General features: G+C 52.8%; 1 protein-coding gene across 1 annotated transcript; it reads left to right on the plus strand.

Moving 5' to 3' along the window:
* The first annotated feature begins 5,767 nt into the window (after positions 1-5,767).
* On the plus strand, positions 5,768-8,767 carry KBTBD13 (kelch repeat and BTB domain containing 13). The gene has a single exon (XM_082649626.1). The coding sequence runs from the start codon at positions 5,797-5,799 to the stop codon at positions 7,171-7,173; it is 1,377 nt and encodes a 458-aa protein (XP_082505752.1). The 5' UTR covers positions 5,768-5,796; the 3' UTR covers positions 7,174-8,767.
* Positions 8,768-10,379: the final 1,612 nt, after the last annotated feature.

A 10,379-nucleotide genomic window follows, 5' to 3' on the forward strand; every position in this document is an offset into this window, starting at 1 on the left:
TTTAAGACTCAGACCAACCAGTAGATGGGAGCTGCAAGGAGGCAGGTTCTAGCTCAGTGTGAGTGTGAACTCTAATCACCTGAGCGGCCCATAGAAGGGACTACTGGCTCTGAAGGTAATCAAGGGGGTGACACTAAAAGGAGGTGTTGTAAGGAGACACCACAATGATTTGCAAGATGGGATGAGATGACCTTAACTCACTTCTATTTAAAAGATTTGAATTCTTTGCCAGCTGGTTACTCAGGCCCTCAGCTGTGACCACTAAGTGCCCAAAGTCTGCCCCTCCTACGAGGCTTGGGAGGAAAACAGTGCCCATCTCACAGTTGCAACCACTCCCATTCCCCATCCTCAGCCTCCTCATCTGTGGGCTGCTTGTCCAGCACTCAGAAGTGCCCTTTGTGGACCAGAAAGGCTCTTGGAATCAGTCACTTACTGCCAGACTGTGGAATAAGCTACTTTGTCCATCTGGGCCTCAGTTCCTCATTTTATTACTCCCTGTACATTTTTTCTCACACATCACTGTGTTCTCAACCACTACCAACAGTTCCAAAATCTATCCAAAAACACAGTCAAAGGACTTCCCTGGTGGTCCAGTGGTTGAGATCCTGTGCTTCCACTGCGGGGGCACGGGTTCAATCCCTGTTCTGGGAACTAGGGTCCCACATACTGCGTGGCGAGTCCAAAACAAACAAAACAAACAAACAAACAAATACAGTCAAATAATTATGGAAATTTGATATAGGAAATTTGAAGTGCTGAGTCAGACCTAAAAGATTAAAATATAAAAATTTCAACATTTCCACCTATGTCATTCCCTGGGGGGTACAATTTATTGAAAGGAATAGTCATTGTTTTTATACACAAATACCATCACCACATTATTGACCTGTCTTGGGGATATTTTAAAAATCTATGAATAATGTTGAGTTGAAAGGACTCTGATTTAAAGGATTTAAAATACACGCGTTTCGAATTCCTACCAATGAGAAATCATCGACTCTCAGGTGCCCTTCTTGGTCTATTTTTCAAAGACCCCAAACTCATTCAGAATTCCCAGAGCTGCAATATAATTAAATATCTATTAGACTAAGCCAATATGATAATAATCTCCTTGAATTATTCACAATGCTTAATGCACTTCTCTGTTTTTGTTTTTTGGGGTTGTTTTTTTGCGGTATGCGGGCCTCTCACTGTTGTGGCCTCTCCCGTTGCGGAGCACAGGCTCTGGACATGCAGGCTCAGCGGCCATGGCTCACGGGCCCAGCCGCTCCGCGGCATGTGGGATCTTCCTGGACTGGGGCACGAACCCGTGTCCCCTGCATTGGCAGGCGGACTCTCAACCACTGTGCCACCAGGGAAGCCCCACTTCTCTGTTTTGTATCCATCTGTTCCTTATTATCACCCTAAGAGGTAGTTATCACACCCATTTCATAGTGGAAGAGTTACAGAGACACCTCGTCTTTAAAATAGGGATGATATTAAGTATTAGATGAGATAACATGAAAATATTCCACCTAGAGGTTTGTCCATAGCCCAAAACAGCAAATGATAGTTCCCTGCACTCCCCTGGACACGAATAGCTCACACTTCTCACCCAACTGCCAAGAAGCCACAACTGTTTAGTGACCAGGAATTTGGGCACTTTGGGTCAAGAGAGAGGTTATTCTGCTAGGGTCAGTATCCCAACCCTCCTTATCACCACCTCCCCACATTTGAGGCTCTTATAAGGGGCCCTGGGGCCCTCGAACTGCAGAGGATGTGGCCCCTCACCCAGCAGTGGGCTTGCAGCAGGTGCTCAATAGGTGGCTCTGGAGTGAGTGGGGCACATACAGGTCTAGACAGGTAGGACTAGATCCTGCCCTTGCCACCCACCCCTACTCCCACCCCCAGAAGCCATTCCACATAAAGCTAACCTTTTGGGACCGCTTTGTGATGTCACTGCATTCCCTGGAGGCACAATATGAAAACCACTTCTGTGATTTTTCAATTATAAATTCAGATGTCAAAACTGAACAGAACCTTAGAAGTCAGATCCAAGCTCCACTTTACAGATGAAGAACTGAGGCCTGGGGATTTCCCTGGTGGTCCAGTGGTTAAGACTCCACACTCTCAATGCAGGGGCCACAGGTTTGATCCCTGGTTGGAGAACTAAGATCCCGCATGCTGCATGGCATGGCCAGAAAAAAAAACAACTGAGGCCTGGACAGGTTGGGTAGCTTTGCAAGCCAGTGGTAGTACCAGCATCAAAGCCCAGCAGGAATCCTCCCTCCTAGTCCAGTGCTCTTCTTCAGGTCCAGGCAAGCTCATCACTACCCTGTGTGCAGAAATACCACCATGGGTGGCAAAGGCCAGGGGTCACCCATCAGGCAGGAGGGCCAGGAGGTCACAGTTGGAGGGAACTTCAGGTTCATATGGTTCAACACCTTCATTTATAGTGGAGGGTTGGAAGGGGAATTGTGCAGGGTGGTGGGGCTGGGCCCAGTCCTCCACCAGATTGCAGGCTCTCCTGGGTCAGGGGTTGTGTCTCCTCCATCAGACTGGGGATTCCTACTTAGGTTAGGGCTCAGAAGTCCACCAGATCTTAGGTTAGGGCTCAGTCCCACCAGATCTGTGCATGCGTGTGTCTTGGGGGGAGGGAAGTTCCCCTGCTCCCTTCCCAATCACTGCAGATAGAGAGATGTACAAGGTGGGGCGTGTGCTCTAGAAAGGCTCAGGGTCTAACACAGAGCCCCTTTCCTTGCCTCCACCCTCAAACTTGCTAAGTAGAGAGGGAGGTTGGTGTGGGGTCGGGCAGAGCCTGGGAACTCCGTGGGCTGCCCACAGCCATGACAGTTTCCTTGTCCTCTCCAAGTCCCAGAGGGACATTTGTTGTCCGGGTGGAGGAAACTCTCACCAGCTGCAGAAAACACCCCACTGGGGCCTTGGGCACAGGGCCAGAGTGCTGATCCTGGACTCAGCCTCAGAGTCATGACCCCCCACCTTGGTTGACCCCCTCTGCACTTCCTGGCTGCTGAGGGTGGGAGCCGGGGGTGTGCACTAGCCCTCCAACCCACTGAAATCAGGGATGGACTTGTGAAAAACTGGGACTGGGAGGGAACTTCCGCCAGTAGGGGGTTCGTGCTCCTTCCCACTCCTGCTCTCAGGAGAGGTGCAGGGAGTGGTTCTGTCTGTCTACCAGTTACTAGGTGCCAGGAACAGGCCATCTGGGGAGGGAACTGTGGCCCCCTGGGGGTCAGCCCCTTCCCCACCCGCCCCTTCGTTTGAGCCTGGCAGGAGGCAGCTGCTTCCCTTCCTGAAGAAAAGGCTGATGCAGGTGAGGAGAGGCAGCTGGCCTGGGGCCTGGGGTCAAGTGGACGGGGTTCAATCCATCCCACATTTTCATTCATAACCAAGGCAAAGCCCATTCCATGTCTAGGCATCCCTTTCCTCATCTGTGAAATGAGAACAGTCAGACACTCTCCCTATCCTTGAGACCACTAGCAAGGACAGAGTCAGGACTGGGCACGGCAGAGCCCACTTTCCTCCAAGGAGGGGCTGTCATGCTTTCAGCCAACGTCTAGCCTCAGGGAAGGAGAAAAGCTGGCAGAGGGCCTGGGATAGTATCCGTGGGGACTCCTGCCCACCCCCTCTATCTCTTCCTCCTCTTCCTGTCTGGTCTCTGGGGCAGAGTCTTGCATATTTCTGGCTGCTGCCTCCAGGCTTCTGGCTTCCCAGGCTCACACAAGTGGTCCCCACATCCCAGCCCTGCTCTAATGGGGTGAACTGGGTGAGAGTCCCTGGCAAGAAAGGCACACTTGTGTTGGGTATGCAGATTCATACTTGAGGATCTGTGCATGTGTGTGTCTTGGGGGGAGGGAAGTTCCCCTGCTCCCTTCCCAAGTACAGCTTTAACGCTGTGAGCCACTGAGCTACCCCAGCCCTCCTGAAGAAGACCTGCTGCTGAACAGCTCCTGAAAGGCAGATACATCCTACACAGGGCTGGGCCTCAGTTAACCCACCTGTAGAACAAGGTAGCAGGAGAAGATAATCACCACGCTCCCTTCCGGCTGACATTTTGGAACCCGGAGTCTTAGGTGGTCACCCAGGAAAGTTCTGGGCAAGGTGGGCAGCAGGAGGCCTGGGGCTGTCTGCTTCCAGACCCTGGGCAATTCCCTGTCTGATCCTCTACTGTAAGTGAAGGGGGTGAACCATAGGAGACTGAAATTCCTTCCAACTGTGACCTCCTGGCACAAAGGGACTGCCCAGCATTTGTAGCACAGGGAGGAAGCAGAGCACAACGGTTAGAGACGCAGGCTCTAGGGTCAGACTGGCTGCACTCCAGTCCTAGCTTTGCTGCTCTCTGGCCATGTCATCTCGGGCATGTGAGTGAACCTCTTGGTGACTCAGTCTCCTCATCTGTGTATTTAATAATATCTGACTCATGCATGCTGTAAGCAATAAATGGATAATATCTATCAAACGAGGGGAAATAATAGTTATTTCTCACCTGATTGCTGCGAGGATTATAGACGTTCAAGTGCTCACAAAATGCCTGACAGTGCAATTTAAGTGTTGAATATTATTTCAAGAAGCCTGTCTCCTTCCCATCCACAGACATATAGTCCCCTCAGCAGCCCCACTTTCCTTTTCCCAATATCTGAGCTATACAGCAATGGGCGAGTGGGGAGTAGCAAGAGGGGAACAGACACCAGCTTCCCACACCCATCCCGAGTCAGGGAATACTTCCACATTCAGGGACTTACTGAACGTTCACCTGTTACCCACGCATTTTTACAGAGAAGGAAATCGAGGCTCAAAAAGAGATTGGTCTAAGGGCTTCCGTGGTGGCGCAGTGGTTAAGAATCCGCCTGCCAGTGCAGGAGACGCGGGTTCAAGCCCTGGTCCGGGGAGGTCCCACATGCTGCAGAGCAACTAAACCCGTGTGCCACAACTACTGAGCCTGCACTCTAGAGCACACGAGCCACAACTACTGAAGCCCGTGTGCCTAGAGCCCGTGCTCTGCAACAAGAGAAGATACCGCAATGAGATGCCCGCGCACCACAACAAAGAGTAGCCCCCCGCTCGCCGCAACTAGAGAAAAGCCCGTGCGCAACAACGAAGACCCGACGCAGCCACAAATTAATAAAATTAAATAACCATTAAAAAAGAAAAGAGATTGGTCTAGCCCAGAGTCAGGGGCGGAGGCCCAAGCCAAAAGAAAACTTACTCTGGACCCCAGCCTGGCCCACTCTACGTGTTCCACCTCTGCCTCTCCCTCCGGCACCCGAGTACCCCTGCCCCACCAACCGAAGGCATGAGCTAGGTATTCATCCCGTCCTTGCTCTTTCCCAGCTGAATGACCTTGAACAAGTCATGTAAATTCTCTGAGCCTCATTCCGAACACTGTACAGACACTGTCGAAATACCGTGAAACAGGTGTTATTATTGGCCCCATTTCGAAGAAACAGAGGGTCAGAGTTAGGGTACCTGCACGAGGGCTTACAGCTGCTTTAGTGCAGGTTAAATGGGATATTTTGTAAACTGCCCTCATAGTGCCCTGAATGCACTAGGTGCCCGGTATATGGTCACCATTATTACTATTTTTCTTACGGAAGTGAGTGACCCGGCAGGTCTCCAGATGCCCTCCGGGCCCTCGGCCATCCAGCCCGCTGGCCACCACATCACATGAGCCGTACTATCTTTAGCCAGGAAGATATTTATATGCCCCGGGTAAGTTTTTGCTGGTACGGGGGAGCCCCGGAGTCGGTGACCGCTGCATCCAGGTCCCCGGAGGCGGCCTCCGCGCCTGGGCCCGCCATGCCGCAGGGCCCTGGGGCCCTCATGCAGGTGTGGGTGGGCAGCCAGCTCTTCCAGGCCGACCGGGCCCTGCTGGTGGAGCACTGTGGCTTCTTCCGCGGCCTCTTCCGCTCAGGCATGAGGGAGGCTCGCGCGGCTGAGGTGCGCCTGGGCGCTCTGAGCCCGGACGGCTTCTGCACCATGCTGCGAGTGCTGCGCGGCGAAAGGCCGGCGCTGGCGGCCCCCGACGAGCTACTGCAAGCCGTGGAGTGCGCCGCTTTCCTGCAGACGCCGGCGCTGGCACGCTTTCTCGAGCACAGCCTCACGTCGGACAACTGCGCGCTGCTGTGCGACGCTGCCGCCGCCTTCGGCCTGCACGACGTCTTCCACAGCGCGGCGCTCTTCATCCGCGACGGCGCCAGCGAGCAAGCGGCCGAGCTGGCGCTACCCGAGGCTCGCGCCTACGTGGCGGCGCTGCGACCCAGCAGCTACGTGGCCGTCAGCACTCACGCGCCGGCGCCCGGCTTCTTGGAGGACGCATCGCGCACCGTGTGCTACCTGGACGAAGAAGAGGACGCGTGGCGCACGCTGGCCGCGCTGCCCCTGGAGGCCAGCACGCTGCTGGCCGGCGTGGCTACGCTGGGCAACAAGCTCTACATCGTGGGGGGCGTGCGGGGCCCCAACAAGGAAGTGGTGGAACTGGGCTTCTGCTACGACCCCGACGGCGGCACGTGGCGCGAGTTCCCCAGCCCCCACCAGCCGCGCTACGACACGGCGCTGGCCGGCTTTGACGGCCACCTTTATGCCATCGGGGGCGAATTCCAGAGGATGGCCATGAGCTCCGTGGAGCGCTACGACCCGGCCACGGGCTGCTGGAGCTTCGTGGCCAACCTGCCGCAGCCAGCTGCCGGCGTGCCCTGCGCCCAAGCCCGCGGCCGCCTCTTCGTGTGTCTGTGGCGGCCAGCCGACACCACGACTGTGGTGGAGTACACGGTGACGGCAGACGCGTGGCTGCCCATAGCCGAGCTGCGGCGCCCTCAGAGCTATGGCCACTGCATGGTGGCCCACCGCGATAGTCTCTACGTGGTGCGCAACGGACCTAAGGATGACTTCCTGCACTGCGCCATCGACTGCCTCAACCTGGCCACGGGCCAGTGGACAGCGCTGCCCGGCCAGTTCGTCAACAGCAAGGGCGCGCTTTTCACGGCCGTGGTGCGCGGCGACACCGTCTATACGGTCAACCGCATGTTTACGCTGCTCTATGCCATTGAGGGTGGTACCTGGCGGCTGCTCAGGGAGAAGGCCGGCTTCCCACGGCCCGGCTCCTTGCAGACCGTTCTCCTCAGGCTGCCTCCCGGTGCCCGGGGGCAGGTGGCGTCCACGACGCCAGAACTGTGACCCCTGGGCTGGGCTTTAGGAGGGGATGCCCAGAGTCTTCTCTGAGCCATGGCTGAGTCTATTAGACTGGCCTTAGGAGCTGCTGGGAACTTCTCTCTCCCTGCCCCAGGTGAGACATCGCGGGCCTTGTGCCTTCTGCTTCTGGTGGTGTGAACATGTCCAAGGATCTCAGGAAGCAACGACTCTGGCATCTCAACCCTAAAATTACTTGGGCTGTCTTGAGAGCTTGTGGGTCACAATGTCAATGGAAGGGATGGGGGGTAGGATTTCAATAATCCAGGCTTGTGTATGAATGGGCCAGTAATTGAGCACCAGCTGGGAGTGGGTTAAGTGATGTTAATCAAACTGACAGTCAGGCAAGAATTAGGCACCTACTGTGTGCTCAGCAGGGTGCTGCACCTAATGTGACTGTAGTGGACAGACAGGGGTCCATAAAGCTTAGAGTCTTGCCAAGGACAACAAAAGGTTTACACACATTTGTCTTGATCCACATAGGGCTAAAGGCAACAGGGCAAAAACAAACAAAAAAACCCAAACCCTGCAATATAATAAAGTCCTGAAGAAATCAGGGCAAAGGGAAAATAGGGAGAGGAAAAATATGTTACTTCAGGCAGAAGGGTAGTAAACTGTATGAAGAAGACAGGCAGGATAATTAGCTGCTAAATGGGGAGATTCAGAAGAGGAGAGACCGGGAAAGCTGGAGCAGATGGGAAGAGTCTGTGAGCCCTGCCTTTAAGGCAGAGCAGCCGTAGATGGAGGCCTTTGGGGAGGCAGTGAGGCTGCACTGGCTTGTAGAGACAGAAACTGAGCTGAACCTGGAGTGAGACCTGTGAGGGAAAAAGGGTTCCCCATACCCTCTAATGGGATGTGGGCCCGCAGGGGAGAACCCAGTTGGAAGTCCCTTATCCACTGCCCTTTTTGTCATCACTCCAGGGCAATAGACTATTAATTTCCATGACTTCAGGTTACTCAAGGTATGAGCCCAATTTTGGGCAGGTCTAACTGCCTCATCTTCCTCACCTGTATCCCTTCCTCTACATTCTACAGGTTAATTCTTTCCTCCTAGCCTCCACTCTTGCCATTCCCTGGACCTGGAACGCCGTTCCTCTTCCTCTCTGTTGGCTCTGTGCCTACCTTCTCTGTGCAGGGTTGGCTTTTCCCGACGATGGCTGCGTGTATTGCTCATTGCACCCCTGACTGACGTCCTTTTCCATGCGTGTATGTGCACATGTGTGCAGCCGTGCACATATGTAGATAGCAAGAGCAGAGATACTTTTGTGCTGTCAGCTAAGCTGGGACACTTTCCCACCTACAGAATAAAATGATGATGTCCTACAAAAGAACATGTCTACGCAACAGAAACAGACTCACAGACATAAAGAACAGACTTGTGGTTGCCAAGGGAGAGGAGGGGTCAGGGAGGGAAGGATTGGGAGTTTGGGATTAGTAGATGCAAACTATTATATGTAGGATGGATAAACAACAAGGTCCTACACTATACCACAGGGAACTATATTCAATACCCTGTGATAAACCATAATGGCAAAATATATGTATATGTATGAGTCACTTTGCTGTACAGCAGAAATTAACACAACACTGTAAATCAACTATACTTCAATAAAAAATTTTTTAAAAGAAAAACATGAGGTCCTGGGACTTCCCTGGTGGTGCAGTGGTTATAAATTCACCTGCCAACACAGGGGACATGGGTTCGATCCCTGGTCCAGGAAGATCCCACATGCCGTGGAGCAACTAAGCCCGTGTGCCACAACTACTGAGCCCACGCACCGCAACTACTGAAGCCTGCACACTCTAGGGCCCACGCTTCGCAACAAGAGAACCCCCACTCGCTGCAAAAGCCCATGCACAGCAACGGAGACCCAACACAGCCAACAAATAAATAAAATAAATAGTTTTAGAAACAAACAAAAAACATGAGGTCCTGAAAGACATCAGGCTGTAGAGACCTGCTGGGACCTCTGGTGAGACCTGTTAGGGACCTGCTGCTGACCTCTGGTGCTGACCTCTGGTGTTAGATGAGGACTCTTATCTCGCCTCTAGAGTACCCTGACCCTGGTTTCTGGTCAGATGCCCAGCTCAGTCCTCCAGCCTCTCCAAGCCTCTGGGCAGACTTCTCCGAGTGGTCCTAAGTGGTCTCCATCCTCCAAGACCCAAGGGCCGTGGGAAATCCTGGCCTCATCACAAATGGAGAATGCAGCATCAGCCTAGCACCTCCTGGGCATGGAGGCTAGTGTCTGGGCTGCCCCTCATTGCCTCCTCCCCTGACCTATGTTCCTGTGCCAAGCCCTGGAGAATGCTGCCCTCAGAAGCCTGGGACCTTTTAGGCCTGGATTAATTTAATCTGATGAGTCACAATAATAAATCCTGACTTGGGCATCCTGTGAATGATGTGCAAAGTACTTTCACATCCATCTCCCCACTCCAGCCCTACCTCAGTCATGGGAGTTGGGTACCTTCTCCCAACTGATGAGATGTGTGAGGTTCAGAGGTCAAGTGACTGGCCCATGCCACAGAGCCCCTCACTTTTTTGTTCTATCAATATGTAATTTTATTCACATGTCAAAGATTTATCTAACTCATTAATAAGGGAACCAAAAGAATGGTAGGGCTGGTTCAAAGGCACATTTGAGAGACAAGAGATCTGTATATGTTGTTGGAAAACATATACTGAAATAAGTTTGCCAAGGTACAGGTAAAGCCGGTTGGTGTCTTACGGGGAATAAAAACATAACTTTTGTGGTTCTCTACTGGACTAAATTCCTTTTCATCTTCACATACCTGCACATACATACTTGTACATGCAGCTACGTTAGCATGTAACTTTACAAAGTCAGGACCCTAATCAAGAGTAAATAGTAGAACGAAGGCACAGCCTCCTAGAGAATTAAATAACTCTTAGTGCTTCAACTCTGCCCAGAATGACACTGAAAGGACATGCAGTCCTCCTTTTGCCTATTTTCAAGTTACGGATAATTTTTCTTAACAGCACAGACCGCTCTCCTCCTTGCTCACTCCTGATCAGTGCTAAGCGCACTTGCAGTCTGGAGATCCATTAGCTCATCTGCTCTCTCAACCCACAGAGCTTTGTTTGTCGGCTTTTAGAGCTGGCTGCGTGGACCAGCCCAGACAGGCCTGCTGGCTCCAGCGTTCGGTCGTCCTTAGGTCTAGACCAACCCTTCCTG

The sequence above is a fragment of the Grampus griseus genome, assembly GCF_964374135.1.
Source record: "Grampus griseus genome assembly, chromosome: 2".
NCBI lineage: Eukaryota > Metazoa > Chordata > Mammalia > Artiodactyla > Delphinidae > Grampus > Grampus griseus.